Source organism: Aspergillus affinis (genome assembly GCF_023601865.1).
Source record: "Aspergillus affinis strain CMG 70 chromosome Unknown NODE_54_length_210522_cov_88_772862, whole genome shotgun sequence".
Lineage (NCBI taxonomy): Eukaryota > Fungi > Ascomycota > Eurotiomycetes > Eurotiales > Aspergillaceae > Aspergillus > Aspergillus affinis.
The window spans coordinates 77413-98587 of NW_026515835.1; the positions used below are offsets into that span (position 1 = coordinate 77413).

The 21175-nt window shown below is 47.7% G+C and overlaps 3 protein-coding genes across 3 annotated transcripts; 1 reads left to right on the forward strand and 2 right to left on the reverse strand.

Annotated features, from left to right (window-relative positions):
- Positions 1 to 1467: 1467 nt before the first annotated feature.
- KD926_008381 (putative RNA exonuclease) lies at positions 1468 to 4387 on the reverse strand (the record flags this gene model as incomplete). The annotated part of the gene is made up of 3 exons (XM_053101100.1): positions 1468 to 2101; positions 3261 to 4248; positions 4306 to 4387. 3 exons carry the CDS (start codon positions 4385 to 4387, stop codon positions 1468 to 1470), a joined length of 1704 nt encoding a protein of 567 aa, XP_052955272.1.
- Positions 4388 to 6744: 2357 nt separating this feature from the next.
- Positions 6745 to 9568, reverse strand: KD926_008382 (bifunctional terpene synthase/polyprenyl synthetase family protein; the record flags this gene model as incomplete). The annotated part of the gene is made up of 7 exons (XM_053101101.1): positions 6745 to 7298; positions 7355 to 7456; positions 7516 to 7679; positions 7736 to 8767; positions 8870 to 9126; positions 9189 to 9211; positions 9292 to 9568. 7 exons carry the CDS (start codon positions 9566 to 9568, stop codon positions 6745 to 6747), a joined length of 2409 nt encoding a protein of 802 aa, XP_052955273.1.
- A 1521-nt stretch (positions 9569 to 11089) lies between these two features.
- On the forward strand, positions 11090 to 18740 carry KD926_008383 (ABC drug exporter AbcA; the record flags this gene model as incomplete). Its single annotated transcript, XM_053101102.1, has 10 exons — positions 11090 to 11348; positions 11596 to 11866; positions 11925 to 11990; positions 12073 to 12148; positions 12200 to 12555; positions 12628 to 12876; positions 12967 to 13117; positions 14244 to 14811; positions 14863 to 17322; positions 17371 to 18740. The coding sequence occupies 10 exons, from the start codon at positions 11090 to 11092 to the stop codon at positions 18738 to 18740; spliced, it is 5826 nt and encodes a 1941-aa protein (XP_052955274.1).
- Positions 18741 to 21175: the final 2435 nt, after the last annotated feature.

The window sequence follows — 21175 nt, forward strand, 5'->3', positions numbered from 1 at the left end:
CTGATAGATCCTATAAGATATAAAAACAATAAAAGGACAGTTTTGAACATCAACTGGTACAAGTGCAGTAAAGGTAACATTGCACTTAGTATGTTCCAGCCTACCCGGGCCCTGGATGTGATCAAAATCTGGATGGTTTTAAGTACTTAGTGATTACTTATTAAGTACTTCTTAAGTACTTACCACAATACTTGCGTCGTGATGTCAGAGGTTCAATCACACCACATTCTTCCTGTAACGGTAGGATTAATTCATTAAATAATTTTTCCAGAAACTCAAGATCCATAGAGGCATGTCCTTTTACTGAAACAAAATAATGCTTTTGTAAAAAACTTGGCAATACATTTGAACATCCAATATATGGATGGTAGTCACCATTCACATCCTTTAAAATAGTTAGTAAGTATCTATCAAGTACTTATCAATCACTTACAGGATATAAATGACGCCTAAACTTCGGCGTGCATGTAGGTAATATTTTCAGACATGCACGTCTTTGCTAAAAAAATATCTTCTTTGATCGGTAAAGACTATAATTTCAAATACTTAATAAATAATTAATAACTGGTTAGGAAGTACTTACCTATATGCATTTCGTTTCTGAATGTCATTTTCAATAAGATCAATATTTTGACGTATATTCTGTATTTTTGCTCACATTGTCTCATCTAAATGGGTATAATGCAATGTCCGAAGACTCAGCTTCAAATATTTACATATTAAAGTCCCAGAGCACTTCCACATCCATTTTTTTACAGAGCAATTAAGAAATGATAATTTAACATTTGACCTTGTACCACGGATACTTGATCGGGAGTATTGTATCTGATAATCAGTTAACAATCAGTTAACAATCAGTTAACAAGTACTTATATCTTGTATTATATGTTCTGCTTCTTGCAATCGGCTACCAAGAGATACAATATAAGTATATCTGTTTGGATCGGTTCTTGAATACTCTAGCAGATTATCTGTATACTCAATAAAAAGAGTTTGAAGAGGATTTAATTTTGCATCCGTCAGTTGAATTAAGGCAGTTAGTTGCTAAGTACATTAGAACTAGTTAGTAAATATTTAACAATTTGGTCAGGTTAATTACCTCAATATTATTAACATGAGAAAACACATCATCAATTTCAAAGTTGAAGGGAAAAGCCTCGGAATCCATTATAATTTGGCTGGTTTGAGTACTTAATAACTGATTAACAAGTAGTTTCGAAATGAATTGGAGTCGAACGCTCGGCAGCAAGAAATTTTTTAGGAGGTAAAAACTGACATTGAATTTCGGGGTATGTAGTACTGTATTTAAATGGTGAGGTGCCGCGCTGCTAGTGCCAAGGCTGTGGGGCCGGCTTGCCACTAATTTGAAGCGGCACCTGACCTGTGTACTCCGTTGCCATTGATTGTTCTTGTGAGAATCGGCTTAGTCACGGATCCCTCGGATCACAAGACAGGGAAAATGGTCCATCAGGCCAGCCGCTTCCATCTCAAAGCAATGCAATCCTCGTCAAGGTCAGCAAAAATCCGATCGCGCGCAGCGGCGTCTTTGACAATTGTGTTGCCAGATGCGAAGGTCCCGTGGTAGATTTCGGGGTCAGAAGTATCTCGAGGATCACGTTGAATCTCATCAGCAGTATCATAGCCTCGACAATCCGGACCCGGGACGTGGTCGCATGAAACTATGAACAGGCGGTCGTTGTCGAAGCCCTGATGAGTATAGGCGGGATTTTGCTTAGTTCCCCTGCCCAACTTCGGGTTCTTCTTCAGCATCTCTTGAATGAAGAAGGAAACCCTGGAGTCTTTCCGCTCGTGATCGGCCTGGATGCTGCCGAGGACATTAAGGAGGACCATCGGAGGCCGTCTGAGGAAGCCTTTGCGCTCACGCTTGTCATCTGACTTTGCTTTGATTAAGCCATACTGGCAGACGCCACCCATATTCCCACAGGGCTGGCTCACGACAACGTCACCTAGCCGGATGTCGTGGCCCTCGTCTGGGCGAGCGATGCCACTGCCTATGCCCACCAAAGACCAACACGGATGGATGGCAGAGATGCAAGCAGGCTCGAGGCCGTAGTCGCGGCCGAGGTAGTTCCGTAGACTCCTGGAGCCAGAGAGGCAATGACGATATTATGCTCTTCTACGCGACCCTACGTATAAACGTTCGCGTCGGTTTAGTGTCGAGGGAAACCGATTGGAGCTGCATGTTCCTCATCTAGCACCGCTTCTGCAGCGGCCCGCTCGATGGGAAGAGCAGCTATCCAGACGATCGCATAGGAGTCGGGGCCGTCGAGGGCGTCATGCGATGCCATAGTGCGGAGGGCAGCGCACGAGGCTATCAGATATGCTTCTAGAATGATAGGGTTGTTTGATTCTCTTCCGTCGATGAAGCTGGAGTTTATTCACATACGGAGAGATGGAGGATGTGACTGTGGTGTGTGTATCACTATCCGTCAAACGGGCAACCTTACCATTTCTCATACAAGGCCGCCTATGTAATATTGGCATTAACTAGATTCATTCTTAGTCCATCCCACTCTAGCAGAGTAGAGGCGAGCCTGAGCTGGATCATTGAGATGCACTTTGGGGGCCGTTGGGTGTTTGCTGTGGGCGCTTGCATGCAACACCCTCCTATGCCGACCAATTATGGGACGCCATTTGCACTAATAACGACCGAGGCTGAGTCTTGCATTGGCTTGCTTGGTACGCTAATGGCCAATCATTTACCGCCCAGAAAATAGTGATGACGTCTGCATGCATTAGCGGAGGCTGGAGTCGCTCGTCTGGTGATCGCGAAGGGAAATAGATTACCCGGGCGCAAGTCCCTAGTTATGGATCTTAGCTCGGGTATTCTTTCGTATACAGATGGTTTTCTCATGGAATCTGATTCAAGTAGAAATTGCTGCCTGGTTTGTAGAAATGGAAAGTTGCTATCAATAGTATGTGAGTGATTTTGTAACTAGCTCCGCCTGATGAGAGCTACTGAAACAGCGAGCCGTTAAAGCTATAGGTACTACTACGTGAACACCATCAAAGTGTTGTATGTATTTTGCAGTTTTATGAATAGTAGGTACATGAATTAGAAACGAACATAGTAGTTGGTATTAAAACTCGCAATGAATCCAAGATACAGAAAAAAAAAACGATGTCACTAGAAGCAATCAAAAAGAAAGGACCGAAAGCTATTCAGTAGCGAGGGCATTGATTTCCAGGGGGTTGCCTAATCTATGACACTGGTAGGTCATATCCCCAATCAATCGGACCAAGGATCGTATTCCTCCGGCCATCCAAATTCTTCCGCAAAATCTGACCATCGGATATCGTCAGAATAGTCGCTATGTTTCGTACTATATTCCCAAGCTCTAGTAGGCTGGGAGGCAGGCACGTTGTTCTTCGATCTACCCTTGCGGTGCCTGTTTAGACCTTTCCTGAGCCTACACTCTTCCTCCCGGCCACGAGCATTTTCTGCCCACAATTTCAGTTCTTCTGGGTTTCTGATACACCAGATAGCGACTTCCCGTGCTGCATATGCGTCTTCTAAAGCGCTATGCCCACAATTGCCGTTCTGTATCTCCAAGCTCAAGAGATCCTTCGCAAGGCTCTTCAAACCCCACATACGAGGTAATGGCTCGGTGGAGATAACAGAAGGGAAGACGGTCTCGGCAGTTAGAATGGCGGTGTCAACAATCTTTGCATGGCATATGCCTAGGACTTCAAGATCATAATTGAGAGACTGGCCAACCAATATAGTCGAGTTGTCCATAAACTCCCATAATTTATCGCGCGCCTCTCGCCAACCACTAAATGCTGCGCCAGAGCAGATGGCACTGTACATGATGCCTTTAGTTATTCCACTGAACTTAGACCTCCAGTCAACCACTTCCTCTGATGGTACAACGTAGCGACTTATAAGCATTTGGCCTGTCAAAAAGTCAACAGCGCTAAGAAAAGCGAGTTCTTGGCGGCCATCTCGCACTCCGACCATCTCACAGTCAATAGCGATAGCCTGACAAGAACCCCCTGCTTGTCGATCCGAATAAGGTGTTTCTCGAAATTGATAGCTTTGAATGGAGCCCTTAGAAGGGCGCTGTTTATTCCTCGTGGAACCAGGTCCTAAGATGTATTTTTCGGTCCAAAGACGGTTCCATGAATGACACCTGGAACGCAGATATCTCAAGATGAGACTCTGCTCTAAGGGATCTAGAACAGTCGGAAAACCTGGGACTTCAATTTTGACTCCTGATAGAACTTCTGTGATATTGAATGTAAGCTTCGGATATGCCAGGGATCAGATTTTAGATTAAGTACCTGGGACAAGGCTCTCTTCGAAAGCAATTGGTGGCACAGAAGCTAGGAAACTGGATGAACCATGGTCATCGGGAATATTCATTCTATATCCAAATGGTTTTACCACTGTGGGAGAATTTGTTTGGAGATCCTTTGAGGGCAGGGTTGGTGGTGATATTTGTTGCGTAATGTTCGAAGTGTTTGTTGAAGCGCACTTGGACTTTTGATAATGTTGTATAACCCCCAGCTCATCTTTGAAGACTCTTTGACATATGGGACAACTCAAGGGGTGGGATTCTTTTATGAAGTGATTTTTGACGCCAGTCAAACTCCTGAAGTTCTTTCTCTCGCATCCAGGACAGGAAAAACGTGCCGAGGTTACCATATTTACAACTGAAGATTGTGTCGAATTCTAAGTTTCACATAATATTCAGACAAAAGAATCAAATTCAAAAGAAAATTTGGGGCTCCTCGCCCTTCTTATTTTTCTGCCCAATACTCTGACTAGTACTCAAGGCATACACGTAGCCCCCCTCGTGCATTACGTCGCAGGATGTTATTGGTAGGTGCAGGGATTTGAAAGCCACACGCGTGCGGCACGCCGCTTCATCAGAAACTTGTAGTCTACTCAGCAGCGAGACGAAAGTGATTTCCGGTAAGGTTACCGTTCGAAAATTAGATAACTGCTCACCCCCTAGGTCGCGTTCTCTAGACAAATCAGAGGATTCATCCAAAGGAGATTAGCGCCTCGAGAAAACCTTTTACTTGCTTCTTTTTATTACATGCAGATTGGTCTCTCCTCGTAAATACTTTTCCCTTCTATCATCATATTTCCTTGATTTCTGTGTGATCCTTGCTCTTGGTCATTGTCATTGTGAGGGTGAGTGTTGATTGTTGGGCCAGCAGAGCGAGGTGGGATGGAAGTCTGAATGGTGAGAGACCGCTGCTTGACGCTCCCAGCGCGTGCTTATAACTCATCCATTGTCGCCCTCCATGTCGGCCGCTCGCGAGATCTTTCCCTGTGCCATAATGTGCAAATGTGACTTTTGACAGCCCGCCCTTCACCCTGGCCGGTTTTCGGGTGAAGAATATTCAGGTGGGTGAACTACCGCCTGAATCCGCCTGAAGGACACCTAGATAAAGCGGCGAGTCGCCCAGCACCGAACGATGGGCGCTAGGTGAGGTCGGCCATACTTTTGGCTGTTGTATGTTTTTGCTTGTTTTTTGTTTTGTACGCAGAATAGATGTTCTTGCGTTTTCTCGTTTTTGTCGTTCTTCGCTGGCCGCCGCAGGGCTGCCGTCTTGACCCCAGGGCCCAGATAGAGACTATTTCGCGCAATGTTCGGTACGTCCGGCGATGCTGACTTTCTTACCTTAGTTTATGAGAGAAGGAGATAGCTTTGCCAATGCCGCAGTCAAGAACGAGGAGAAAGCTGAACGTCGGCTAATAATATCATATCGTTGGTTACATAGTCAGAGCAATGGTAGTCCGAGCGGGAATAAACCTGAGGGAAATAGACGCTCTGCATACTTTTAATAAAGATATAATATTCAGTCTCTTTATTGAATTATTCACTTAACTCATTAATTATAGAAAAGCCGCTAGAACTCAAAATTCTGAATAATATTACTGGTCCGAGAAAATATCCCTAGAAAAAAGAGGGAATATAAACCTAAGCATCTCGTATTTCCAGGATCCACATGTTTGTCCGATATACCACATATCATGGACGTATACTAATTATTTTTGAACATGCTGGCGGAAGTTCCACCTTTAAACTAATCTCGGAAGTTTTCTAATGAGGTAATTCTTGCGAATATCGCCATATTACCAGATATGGGTACTTTATATAGATCACATCTAAACGCGGTGGGTGGTCCGAAAGACTACGGATATTATATGAACTAGGCTCCCCTTAAAATTCATTTAAGCGCTGGGCAGGCTCGTAGCTTTCTTATATATACTGTACTGGTCGATATCCAGTTTGTACCAGGGTACTGATCCCCTCCACTATACAGTAAATCTTTATAAAGACTATGAAGCATATGCGTGTTATATTTCGAGGTAAGTCTATATAGTGAGCCTACTGCAGTCAGGACCGCGTTGCTGAGATACAAGGCTATCTTGAACAACTCTGGCTCTACTAACGGCTCGCCTTGTCGCTAAAGTCTAGGTATTAAGTTAACAGCAGGTACATAGCAAAAATAAGGGCATATACGGAAAAGTTACGAATCAAGTCGGTGTAAATCATGAGTATTAACAACAATGAAGTCTATGAAGAATTGAAGATGTTCAACCGAAAGTAAGAAGGACGACTACGTATACTCGCAAAAAGACACAAAGAACATGATAAGCAGGAAACACATCAAAAGCAAACGCAACTGACCCATTAATACGAGAACTCCAAGACGCACGCCCCCCACCCACCCCAACCATCCTCGGGGAGTGCATCCTCTGACCTACCCGTTGCGCAACAGCTCCAGAATCAACCTCAACTGGAAGTTCTCAGTGCCAAACTTGCGCTCCATTTCACCGATACCCTTCTCCATGTGACCGTACAAGACCTCCAGGGTGTCCTCAGTAAACTGCAGGCTTCCGTTTCGTTTCATCAAGTCCAGAATCGTCTCTTTCTGGGCGTGCGTAGCGGTGCCGCGGACGCGCCGCTGCATCCAGACATTCCGTAAGACATAGTTATCTGGAATGGTTTGAAAGAGATGAATCAGTGGAAGAGAGAACTTTCCCTCTTCAAGGTCTTCGCAAAAGCCCTTTTGTTTCGTGTACTGTTTTTGGTCGGTGTGGTCAGTTCCCAAGCACACCAAACGGAAAGGGGTTTCGGTTGGAAAGGAGACATGGAGAAGGGCCCATACCTCAGCAGAAACCAGATTCTGGTAGTCGTCACGGGTCTGAAAGTAACGTCCGAGGCGATTGGAGAAGTCAATTATATCGACTTTGACGGGATTCGTCGAGTGAAGTGCCATGAGGCGACTGAAGAGCCTGACGAGACCGCCGGTTTCTAAATCATTGCGTTAGCGCCATGCTTTGCTCTCGATTGGGGGATTCAGCACTCACTGTGCTCTACCATCCGAAAGTACTCATTGATAGAAGGACAGATAAGATTACTGGTCCAGTATAGGTCCATGGACTGGCCCACATAGAGGTAGTGCAATTCCTCTTCAAGATAACAAGAGTTAGCTGTGGCTAGGTGCCATGGGGGAATTTGTGACGCATACCGGTAAATACGAGTAAGCTTTTTGGATCTTCTAGTTTCTGGACCTCTTGCAATGCACGGATGAGCTGATAATTCGCCGAATTTACCGTCTGACCGAGTCCGAAGATCATATGGGTTGATGACTTGCCCCGTCGAAGCTCCGATCCATCTTCCAAGTCATCGAGCCTGGAAATGGTCAGACAAGTGGCACTAGAGTTAAGGAGCATGAAGAAAGAACAAACATCAAAGACGCATTGTGGAGAATTGTTATAATGGATTTGATGATGGATAGTTTCTCGGCAGGTACACGAAACCAGACATTCAAGGCATCGATTGCATGCTCACGAATTCCCTTGGATGGAAGAGCCGTGATATATTCGTATGGGGCCTGTAGAACCTGTTTGATTGGATTTTTCCGTTCAGCAAATTGCGGATGCCTGGAGGAAGCAGCAATGTCTCCTACCTTCGCATCAAGATCTTGTCTTTTGGGCGGTGATTCTACCTCGATGTCATGGCCTCCATGTTTGAATGATTCAACTTTGATGTCATGATCCCCAAGCCTGAAGCCATCACGGCCCGACAGGTGCTGAGTGATAACAGCGCTCAGAAGGCTTGTGCCACCATTTGTAAGTCTATTGGTATTTCGTCCCGGGACTGAAGCGTGCCAGCTGTTGTTCTCATTGGCAGTGCCATCTCCATTGAGAGTGTCATGACCTCCGGTACCATTTACTTTGACCGTATGATCTCCATTAACGGTACGATCGGGGACTTTGACCCCACTCTGATCCAAACCGGACGCGCCACCCTCAGGCTTGTGTGCCTTGGGAATGCCGTTATTCATCCACTCGAGCTGGCGCTCGCTGAACGATGCGTCGGTGTAATATCTCGGGCTGTAGAAGCTCCAAACCACGTTTCCGCTCATGCTGTACAGGACTGACTCCAGATAGCGTTTGGTATCAGAAGAGAGGTCGTCGCGAGCTTTGATCTCCTGGAAGACTCGCAGGTAGTTGATGGTCGCCTTTTTAATTTCCTGACGACATCGTTCCTGGGCCTGATCTTCGGAGATCCCATGTTCTTCCATGGCAACGAAGATGAAATTGGTCACATAATCTTTTCCTAAGGCGACGGCGCTCTGGCGTTCCTTGTCCCAGGAGACCAGGTCGTTCACCAACGCCATGTGGAGGTATGCAGTGGTGGCAAGCTGATGACATATCTCCAGTTCATTTTCAGGAATGGTGATCGCTTGTGCGAAAGTGAGCAGGCCATACCAGAAACTAAATCTCACAGATTAGTCTCGGTCTAGTATTGATCCCAAAACTCGGAGTAGGAAAACGGTGGGAAAGGACAGAGAGAGAGAGCGAGATAGAGGAACTGACAGCATCCCGACATCATGAACCCGGTATTTCAGGTACTCGTCTTCAGAGTTGAACCTGTAGTCCTCCTGTCGTCCTGCCTTGTCGAGGAAGGTCGACCAGGCCTTGAGGGATGTAATTGCGCGGTCTTTATCAATGCTCAGCATCCGTTTTGCAACGTACGCCTGCAACGCGCGCTTTCCAGAACCGGCATGGTTTATAGTTCCGGTGCTGATCACTTGATCAAATGCCGCTTTGAGATCGTTGTTATGTTCGTCGCCCTAGTACTTTATCGTTAGTCTACTCTTCTTCCTCGTGTTTACACGGAAGGGAAGATTCATACGTATTTAGCAATATCGGTGACATCTGACCCCGGGAACCGCCCAAATTCGTCAGTCTCCCAGCAGCGAGCAACAGAAAGACATAACATCGACATAAAAACTCACCATCATGTAGAAACGCAAGCTCATTCGCGTACGAGACAATTCCAAGTCTTTCTGGAAGGGCTTCCGGAATAGCAATGCTCATCCCGCTCCATGGGTGTCCCAATCCACCCTTGTAGAGCCCCAGGGGTCCGACCTGTTCGCGCCAGTGCTCTTGACACCTCAGACAATCGATTTCCTCGAGCTCGGTGTTCTTGTGGTATCTCACGGTGAGGCCATCGCACAACCCTTGCGTTTCATAGGTGCTAGGCTCTACCACCGTAGAGAATTTGAACTCCATGCTTCGGAAAAAAACAAAAGAGGTGAAGCAGTAGAAGAAGATGAGGCAGATATGGACAAGAACAATGTATCCAAGGGTTAGGTGAACTGGGTCAGTTTGGTGAAATGGACGAGATGTAGGCTGTGACATCGAGGAGATAGACAGATGACAAGAGGAGAATGCTGTATTTAAATATTCCGTCCTGTGAAGCTGATTCTCCTCTTGGCATGAAAAGTGCGAGGAACTATCCTAGAGTGGCATACTATACCGAGCCGAGGTCAATACCACGGCGTATATGACTGTCGATACGCATTCTTACTCATGCGTTGAAGGAATAGGCTATGCGCTTCGACAGGAATCTCATGAGGGGTCGAATACGGTGAATTCTTGAGCTGATTCGTGGAGTGATGACATCACAGTCTTCTATCATCACGCACTTTTATAGAATTCATATGAAATAATCGGTTGTTTGACAATGTGATGCAAGCGTAATAGCAGTTGTAATCAAAATTAATGGAAATTATTTGTATTGATGGTTCCAGATGGCTAGCTGAACTGGTGGGGATCGGAGCAGTAACTGAGAGATTTGTGAGCAAGAAGGGCTGTCTTTTCTTTTTCATCTTCAGCCTTGAAGATGATGTTTGTTGGCTGGATTCATCCTCGGGTGTACTCAGCTGGGGCTGGCTGAGGTCTACATAATGATAATGCATGATAATGCGTGATGCTGCGGGTAGTTGTCTGTTGTCACACCCTGTACAGCAGGTACCGCTTCTCCATATGGCAACCCTAGTCGTCTGGAACCGTCAACACAAATCATTTTCATTAATTTGGATTGCAACTGCTATCATGGTTGATGCGCATCGCATTGACTCACAATGATTGTAGAACTAGCGGCGAGACCGGTCCTGCTATTTTTCTTGAATTTCTCTTCAGTGATAAAGTTGGTGGCGACCAGATAGATGGCCCCAAATACGAGCATGAAGGCGAGTATGACCGGACAAACTACGTGTTATAGGCAGGGAATCCTGGAGTTTAAAATTCGACTAGAGTGACTCGTATATTCTATGTCCGTGTAGAGAACTGATTACATTACCATAGGTACCCACCAGCTCAGTGGCCATTTGCAGAAGCCGTGCCTGCTGTATAGGCTATGATAATAGAAAACTACTCGCGGCATCACACATTATCATGCATTATCACACAGTACCACAGATATCAAACACATCGGGCTCCGGACATACTACGTGTTATAGGCATGGGAGCCCGGAGTTTACAATTGGACTAGAATCACTCTAATATTCTATGTCCATGTGGAGACACTTAGTGCATTCCCATGACCAAACGCAGGCGGAGTGATGACCAAGGTTGCCATGAAGACATAGTTGTAGTTACCCATTGCCTCTCCGGACCCCACGTCTTTTTTCTTGAAGAATTCCTCCCTTGAAAGTGAATGTTACTACAAGCATAACTTGGATATTGGTTTAAGACTCAGTTCAATTTCCAAATCTCATCTCTAGTCCATCCCTCAGAATCAACCTCAAGATGACAAATTCAGTCGGTTTCCAGGCTGTCCATACGCTCTTCTTCAATTTCTATAGCATGTATGGAATATACGGGATCCTTCTCGCCGTGGTTGCTCTGTATAGCGTGGCCCTTGTTATCTATCGCCTGTACCTGCACCCGTTAGCCCGATTCCCCGGGCCCAAAATTGCTGCTGCCACCGGGTGGTATGAGTTCTACCACGATGTCATCAGAGGTGGAATGTATATTCACGAGATTCAGAAAATGCACAGAGAATATGGTAGGTAACCCAACTCCAGGTCTCAATCTATTCTAATCCTCCTGTTAAAGGCACTATAATCCGCATTAATCCATATGAAATTGTTATCAAGGACCCGGACTACTATAACACCGTCTATGTTGCCTCGAATACACGCCGCTCGGAGAAGTGGTATACCCTACAAGGGACAGGACTTGACGGCAAGACATCTTTCTTCTTCTACTCTAAGCTTGTCGTACGAGAACGGGTATAACTGACCAGATCAAAGGCGCCATGGGTATGACTATGGGACACGAATTGCACCGTCGCCGCCGCAAGTACTTCGATCCATTCTTCTCGCGTCTTGGCGTCACGCAGATTGAGGGGGTGATAGTGGATGAAATCCAGTTACTCACAGATCGACTCGAAGAATACCGTAAATCAGGCCAGACTATCCAGATGGAACATGTTATGGCTGCGTTCACTGGTGACATTGTGACAAAGATTTGCTCGGAGAAGTCCCCTGAAATGATCCGGCACCCGGATTTCGGCAAGCAATGGTAGGCTTCGTCAACCATTTTGGAACTGGTGATAAATTACTCACAGCAGAATTGGCAGGTATGTCACGATTCACACCTACCAACACCAGGTGCACCTTTTCATGCAACTTCCTTATTTGATCTCGTGAGTACTCCTGCCAATTTTGCTTTCTCTTTTTTTTTTTTTTTTTTTTTTTCTTTCTTCATTTACCTAACGCAATAGCCAGCCTCACGCAGCTAATCCCGCGAGGACTCGTGATGCGCTTTTCTCCGGGAGCCGCGGCGTTCAAGAGCTTGCATCAGGTCGGTCGTTCCTCTTTCCCTGCAAGCCCGTCTTCGCTAAAGATAGACTAGTACGCGTTCGACCACATCACTGGGGCGAAAAAGGACATGGTTCGTGCCGAAAAGGTTCAACAAGAGGCCGGTCGAAGCTCCGTATTCCGCCACGTGCTCTCCAGCGATATGCCCGAGTCGGAGCGCGAGACCGAACGGCTTGCCCGCGAGGCCTTGCAGCTGTTCGGCGCTGGCACAGCCACGTTAGTCCGCGCCTTCAGCATGATTTTCTATCACGTCCTGTCCAACCCGCAGATGCGAGAGCGGCTCCGAGAGGAGCTGAAGGAAATCATGGCGGAGTATCCTGCGAAGAGACCCACTTGGCAGGAATTGGAGCGGTTGCCGTACTTGCACGGGACCGTGAAAGAGGGCTTGAGGTACAGTCCCCTGCGAACTCCTCTTTTCAGACCAGAATTAAATAGCTGATACGAGGGGTTTTGCTTCCCCAGACTGAGTTATGGGGTCATGCGTCATCTCGCCCGCGTCTCGCCCGATCAGGCGCTGCAGTATAGGGAGTGGACGATCCCCGCCGGCACCCCAGTGGGAATGTCCTCGCATAGTCTCCACTCCGACCCAGAGACATTCCCTGAGCCGTCCAGGTTCCTCCCCGAGCGTTGGATGAAGGACAAACATCACCCCAACATGAATCGGAACTGGGTTCCCTTCGCTCGGGGTTCGAGGATGTGTATTGGCATGAAGTAAGAGATTTTCCTTTGAACCTCCTTCTCAAGGGCTTCGGACCCCTGGCACATAGTCTTCGTTTAATTTGGCTGACACACAAACACTAGTCTTGCCTTGGCTGAAATGTACTGGGTGTTGGCTGTTTTGTTTCGCCCGGGGGCGCCGGAGCTGGAGCTTTTCGAAACTGTCGAGGCAGATGTGGTTCCGGTGCGAGACTACGTGGGAGGGGTTCCGGAGTTCGGGACTAAGGGGGTGAGGGTGAGAATGGAGTAGATGAGGTTGTGAAGGGGCAGAGGAAGGTGATAGGGAAGGGGTTGTATTACAGAAGTGTTGGGTAGAGGAGCAGGAAGATTGAATCGTGTAGCTGATAGAGTATATGCAGACGGAAATTCAATTTCCTGGCGCGGAGCATCTGACTGCCGAGATTGATTATCGTTTGCTAGCACCCATTTGGCTACATTTCTCATTCACTTACGGCCTATACTGACTGAGCTTTCATCTTTCTTTTTCCGCCACACACATCTCGGATAGGAGAAATAAAGATTTGGGAGAATATCGCCGCGATGAAGTTCCCTTGGCGTTTTCCCGGTGAGCCCGATGAATCCCGCTTGGCTTGTAGAAATGATGGTTATGGAATGCAAAATATTATCGATGGAATGCCCTCAGCTAGCAAATCCCCAATCCTGTCGCTGAGCGTGGTAAGGGGCTCACCAGGATGATCCCGGAATGAAGCTTCACTGCATGGAAACTATAGGACCCGGAACTACGATAACAAGAAAATGACAAGAGCAGAAACGGTAAAGAGCTAAACGGAATTGAATCAGAGTTTCTTGGAAGAAAAAGCGAGGCCCAATTAATGAGTGGCAGAGGGGCATTTATTGATAACTTTGCGAAAACGACGCCTCTTTCAATATATTCAAGTTCTGACTGACACTCAGTTGCACGAAATGGGGAGTGGCGAAAATGAATTATTACTCCTTGCAGGGAGAGGAACAAGAAGGGAGGTTGGATTCTTGAAGAAAGCAAACAACTCTGCATAGCAAACATTGAACGCATGTGAACGAGATGGATTTTGATGGTACCCGTAGTTTTGGCTGACCTTGGCTGACCTTGGCTGACCCTGGCTGATTCTGGCTGATTGTGGCTAATGTTGGCTGACGGGAGCCACACTGGACCGAGACAAAGAATATTGCCGTGGATCACGTTGCCTAATATGACCATCAAACGTAATTGTCCGGCCAAACAGTCAATAAGCACAGAAAGGGGCTCTTTTACAAGAGCAGTGTAGGGCTGGATCTTAGGTCGTCTGCTCTTTTGCCCTTCTACTTAAGACTTTTCTTCAACTATCCTATCACTATAATTTGTTCTGAGTGATCACGTTCAGGTTGGTGCCCTCAGCTCCGAACTCGCAGTCATGACCGACGACTATGAGGTCGAAAGTGACCTCGGTTGTAACGTGGAGAAAAGGGCAGAAGAGGTCCATCAACTGGCCAGGCAGTTCACCGAGCAGAGTACTTTTTCTACTACCGGACAGAACCCCTTTGCTGCCGAGGCAGGATCAGCCCTCGATCCCAACGGTAAAAATTTCAATGCCTTATCATGGTGTAAGGCCATGCTACGTGTTCACACCCAGGATGAACAGGCACATCCACTGCGAACTCTTGGAATCGCCTTTAAAAATCTCAATGTGCACGGGTTTGGTTCCGACACAGATTACCAGAAAAGCGTTGGCAATGTCTGGTTAGAAGCGCTGGGTCTGGCAAAAAAAGCGCTCGGTACTCAGAGACAGCGCAGAATACAGATCTTACAGAGCCTGGAGGGCGCCGTGGAGGCTGGCGAGATGCTGGTGGTTCTTGGTCCTCCTGGCTCGGGATGCTCGACCTTCTTGAAGACCATCGCTGGGGAGACGTATGGATTCCATGTTGATAAAGAATCTAGTATCAATTATCAAGGTATGTCCAATTGACCCACGAAGGAGATGACTCGTTACTGATTGCTGCTAGGTGTGAGCGCAAAGCAGATGGCCCACGAATTCCGAGGGGAAGCCATCTATGCCGCCGAGGTCGATATCCACTTCCCGAAGCTCACCGTCGGAGATACCCTTTATTTTGCGGCGCGCGCCCGGGCACCACGGCACATTCCTGGCGGGGTGGATGTGGCCCAGTATGCCAGCCACAAGCGAGACGTGATAATGGCCATGCTTGGTATTGGCCACACCAAGAACACGATCGTCGGAAACGACTTCATTCGTGGTGTATCGGGTGGTGAGCGCAAGCGAGTCAGTATTGCCGAAGCTTGCCTCAGCAGTGCTCCCCTGCAATGTTGGGATAACTCCACCCGTGGCCTTGACAGCGCAAATGCCATTGAGTTTTGCAAGGCGCTGCGTATGCAGGCAGATATCAACGGCGCCACTGCCTGTGTCTCGCTATATCAAGCCCCTCAAGCTGCCTACAACTATTTCGACAAGGTGCTGGTATTATACGAGGGTCGCCAGATTTACTTCGGTCGGACAGACACCGCGAAGCAGTACTTTATTGATATGGGCTTTACCTGCCCCGAGCGACAAACCGATGCAGACTTCTTAACATCTATGACTAGTCACCTCGAACGTGTCGTGCAGCCAGGTTACGAAGGCCGCGTGCCTCGAACACCTGATGAATTCGCTGCACGATGGCAGGCTTCACCACAGCGAGCACGGCTTCTGAAAGACATCGAAAACTATAATACAAAGTTCATGCTGAATGGAGAGTTCCTGAGCAAATTTAAACATTCTCGCCGAGCTCAACAAGCCCGGGTCCAGCGCGTATCCTCACCCTACACTCTATCCTATGCAGAACAGGTGAACCTGTGCCTATGGCGCGGATACCAACGCTTGAAATCTGATCCCAGTGTTACTATATCGTCGTTGATTGGAAATGTCATTACCGCTCTTGTGATTGCCAGTATCTTCTACAACCTCAAGCCCAACACCAGCACCTTCTTTCAGCGCGGTGCCCTTCTATTCTTTGCTTGTCTCATCAATGCCCTTGGTTGCGGCCTGGAAATGCTGACTTTATATGCGCAACGAGGAATCGTAGAGAAGCACTCGCGATATGCTCTCTACCACCCATCTGCCGAAGCAATTTCATCAATGATTATGGACTTGCCGTACAAAGTCCTCAACGCTATCCTATCGAATACAGTTCTCTACTTCATGACCAACTTGAGGCGAGAACCTGGGGCTTTCTTTTTCTTTATCTTTACTTCGTTCATCCTGACGCTGACGATGTCGATGTTTTTCCGGTCTATGGCATCGTTGACGAGATCTCTTGTTCAAGCTTTGCCCTTTTGCGCGGTTGTTCTTCTCGGTCTCTACTCTTATACTGGGTTTGCGATCCCGACAGGGTATATGCTTGGGTGGGCGCGTTGGATTGCCTATCTCAATCCTATCAACTATGGCTTTGAGTCCCTCCTGATCAATGAGTTCCACAACCGTGACTTTCAGTGCATAGCATATGTCCCATCGGGTCCTAGCTATATGGATCTTCAATCTAGGAACCATGTGTGCTCTACCGTTGGATCGAAACCCGGCCAAGCATTTGTGAATGGCGATGCCTACATCCAATCAGCATTCGACTACAACGTCTCGCACAAATGGAGAAATATTGGGATCATATTCGCCTTCATGCTCGTTCTTGGGGCCATCTATCTGGTCGCCACTGACTTTATCACTGAAAAGAAATCCAAGGGCGAGATACTAGTGTTTCCCCGCGGGCATGTGGCACTCAAGAGCGGCAAGCCTGATGATTTTGAAGGGGGCAGTGACCGCAGTGCTTTTCAAGAGAAGTCTACGTCCGACCCTGATGACCTTATGATGATCGAACGCCAAACTGCAATCTTCCAGTGGAAGGATGTTTGTTTCGACATCAAGATTGGGAAGGAGAATCGCAGGATCCTTGACCACGTTGACGGATGGGTCAAACCAGGAACCTTAACCGCTCTGATGGGGGTCTCTGGTGCTGGAAAGACTACACTCCTGGATGTTCTAGCTACACGTACCACTTTAGGCGTGATCAGTGGTGAAATGCTTGTCGATGGTAAACCGCGGGATGAATCCTTCCAACGCAAGACCGGCTATGCCCAGCAACAAGATCTGCATTTGAGCACTGCCACAGTGCGCGAGGCACTTGAGTTTTCAGCTCTTCTCCGTCAACCTGCTCATGTTCCTAGCCGAGAAAAGATCAATTATGTGACCGATGTCATCAAACTTCTTGATATGGCAGACTATGCTGACGCTGTTATCGGCGTCCCCGGAGAAGGCCTTAATGTTGAACAACGGAAACGTCTCACAATCGGGGTAGAGCTTGCGGCGAGACCGGCCCTGCTTCTTTTCTTGGATGAGCCAACATCGGGGCTCGACTCCCAGACATCCTGGGCTATCCTCGATCTCCTCAATAAACTGAGGAAGAACGGCCAAGCGATTTGTAAGTTTGGATTCATGCATTCATCAATCGTCACTAACATGATCTCAGTGTGTACCATCCATCAACCGTCTGCTATGCTTTTCCAGCGTTTTGACCGTCTCCTCTTTCTTCAAGCCGGCGGCCAAACCGTATACTTTGGAGACATTGGCCAGAACTCGCATATTCTAATTGATTATTTCGTGCGTAACGGTGGCCCTCCCTGTCCCCCAGCAGCGAATCCTGCTGAATGGATGCTTGATGTGATCGGTGCCGCTCCTGGTTCTCACACGGACATCGATTGGTTCGAGACATGGCGGAATTCCCCAGAATACGCACAAGTTCAAGCGCACCTCACCTCCCTCAAGCTCGAACGCTCCCAGCAAAGCCCACTAGCCCGCGTCAGCTCCGGCACAGAGCACGAGGACCGAGCCAGCTATCGCGAATTTGCTGCTCCTTTCTGTGCCCAGCTCCGCGAAGTGCAAACCCGAGTCTTCCAGCAATTCTGGCGCTCCCCCATCTACATCTACTCCAAGGCGATTCTCTGTGTCTTGCCTGCTCTATTCGTTGGCTTCTCTCTCTTCAATACCCCCAACACAATACAGGGCCTGCAGAACCAAATGTTCAGTATCTTCCTGTTACTCATCCAGTTTGGGCAACTCATCCAACAGATCATGCCGCATTTCGTCACCCAGCGGGCATTATACGAAGTCCGCGAGCGGCCGTCGAAGACCTACTCCTGGAAAGTTTTCATGCTCAGCAACATCGGCGTCGAACTTTTCTGGAACTCAGTCATGTCCATCCTCATGTTTCTGTGTTGGTACTACCCCATCGGGATGTATCGCAACGCCGAACCCAACACAGTACACCTGCGAGGCGCACAGATGTGGCTGCTGATCTGGACTTTCCTGCTTTTCTCGTCTACCTTTGCGCATTTCATGATCGCCGCGCTCGACGCCGCGGAAAACGCCGGCAACCTGGGTAGTTTTCTGCTGTTGCTCTGCCTGCTCTTCTGCGGGGTGCTCGCGACCCCAGCCCAGCTGCCCGGGTTTTGGATCTTCATGTACCGCGTCTCCCCATTCACGTATCTGGTTAGCGGGATGCTGTCGGTGGGGATCGCGGACACGACCGTCACCTGCGCCGACAACGAGTATCTGAGTTTCGACCCAGTCAATACGACCTGCGGCCAGTACATGGCGCCGTACATCGCTCAGGTGGGCGGATATTTGCAAGAAGAGACCGCAACGGCGGACTGCCGCTTTTGCCCGGTCGCGGACACGAATACTTATCTGCGCGCGATGGGGGCGAGCTATGCGGATGTCTGGAGGAACTTCGCGCTCATGTGGGTATTCATCTTGACGAATATTTTCGCCGCGTGTCTCTTGTACTGGTGGGCGAGGGTGCCGAGAGTTAAGAAGCCGGTTATGGCTCCTCAGGCCTAGGGTGACCCGTCCCAGGCTTGAGTTTTACGCGTCCCAGTTGTTATGGTTGAGTTGTTATTGTGTCTTTCTCCGGCTTATTACTTGTATTAATATCGTATGAGGGTTGGCAGGGACGGTGCGAGAATACCAAAAAATATGCCGTTATTGAGGGAGAAGTGATTTAGGAAATAGAGCTCAGCGATGTCTCCTTTGAACCAGTCAGACTAGCACCGTGGACTCCACTAATGTATACGAGGTCTAGTTGTGATGATAGCTATACGCGCGAAACACCGCCCATACGAACCCATGTTGCGAGGCGGAAATATGAGATGTGTCAAAGAGATTGTTCGGAAACGAATGTTGTATCAGTTTCCACCTGCGAGAATGATATCCTGGGCATGACTGTTCGAACAGCTCTTTAGCAGTCGACGCCTTCGGGATTCTCCATTCAACGGCTGAAATCGGTTGTGATGAGAGTGACAGGCATGTTTCGGGATACTTACTGTACGGAGAACTTGGAAGGAAGGCAGGAAAACAGAAGGAACTTCCGTATGGTATCGAAAAGGACAAATGCAGCGACGCGTCTACCCCACCAAAACCATCCCGTACTATCTTCGATCAACTCCCACCCCCAATCCCCAGGGCCGAACCTGCTGAGATTGGGCTCAATTTATCGGCGGGTTCCGTTTTCCTAGTAGGCCAACTCTCGGTAACTACTGAGGCCGGCAACCCCGGAAGGACGCATCCACCAGCTGCGGAAGGCCATGTAGGCAAAAGCAACCAAACCTCGGTACCACCTTTCCTCTCTATCCGTGGGGCCGCTCAGCACCCGAGGCAGAACCTCCTCAAGGGAGTAGGCAGGGAACAGCGTTGGGTTCATATTTCATTGCATTCACCTTGTATTAATACATAGCTAGAGCCTTTCTTTTCGCACTGTAGAATTTTACAGGATTCCTTACATAAGAGGGCAGGTCAAAGCTTATGGCGGGACTAGCGATGGGCCCTTCAATAGAGGGGGTTCCCACTTCTGATAAGTTAGTCGAAAAAAGAGCATAATGAAACCAATTCCCTCAACAGAAACAAGCTCGGTTTCATGTGGTGTAAAAAGGTCAATATTTGCTTTTAAAGTGTGCATAGGTGGGAATGGCCCTTTTGAATTTTTTGCACGACGGTTTGTAGGGTTTACGTCCTAGTTGATCCGCTTCGACTTACCAAAGTCAGTATCAAGCTACCACTCAACGAATTCCGCTGTCATTTCTGGTGTGCAGACGATAAATTCGTTAATACGGTCGGGCTTAATTCGCGTAAGGGTACTTAGGGCCTGAGGTACTAGGCGCGATCGATAGTTTGGAAGGTCTAGAAGGTCTGGACGCCAGAGGGCTGAAACATAATAGATTCAGTAAACTAGAAGATAGTATAATAATGAGGGAGATAGTAAGGAACTTACTGATTTATTTATACGAAAAGATGAGTGATATTCTTGGGGTATCCGTTTGACCCTGTTCTATATACTAAAAGGAACAGAGTGTATACAAACGAGGGAATAGCCCTAGGAACTGATAGGGGCCTAAGGCCTAGCCTCAGGCCGACGACACACGGTCTGTCATAGCCCTAGGGGCTCGGTATGGACAATAAACTTGATTAAATAATAATAATAATACTATCGAATATTCCTTATAATTTGTAGGTGACCATGCCTACTGGTTACTTCGACATAGCTATCTCTTCATAATTCATCATGTTGATAAAGTATTTAGTAAAATGTCTACAGGTTTACAGAACAGCTGTAAAAAACAGAGATGAATCATCAATTTTATCCAGCCAAAAGAGGAAAGGCGTCAAGAAATTATGTATATGTAGGTTCATGCGGGTCGATGAGGTTGAACCTCAACGAGCCTCCTTGAGGTTCAGGTTAGGTTCCGGTTCTGGGATTTGGAACCTATGGGCGGTTTAAAGCCAGGTCTAGACGTACTAACTCTAATAGAATAGGATTGACTCGCCACGGCGTCCCAGGTACTTTTTAAGACCTCGTTCTTTGGTTCATCGTTAGCAATCAAGCTCACACTCTTGTTTTTTATCCCTGCAATTAAGCTTCGGGCCGTGCGTGGTGTGCTAAAATACGAAACTAAGTTCGCGGCCCTGGATCGATGCAATTGTTTCGGACTCCGCAGTAGTCCAAGCCCGAGCCTTGGTGCAATACTCATGGGCTACTTTGCCAGTCCCAAGCTGCCACCAGGGAGTCCCAGAACCCCATTCCCAAACGGAAGCATGAAATTATTTCTAAGAGGCTAGGCTGTCTGGGATACCCCTCTTGAGACGATTGTCGTCCCATGACGTTCTCTGACACAAGCAGGTGCTCTTGAAAGATACTGGGGTATGAGAGGGAATTCTCAAGAATGTTTGGTTCTCAAGATGATCTTCTTCCGGTCTTAGAGATTTTAAGAGGTTCCACACGA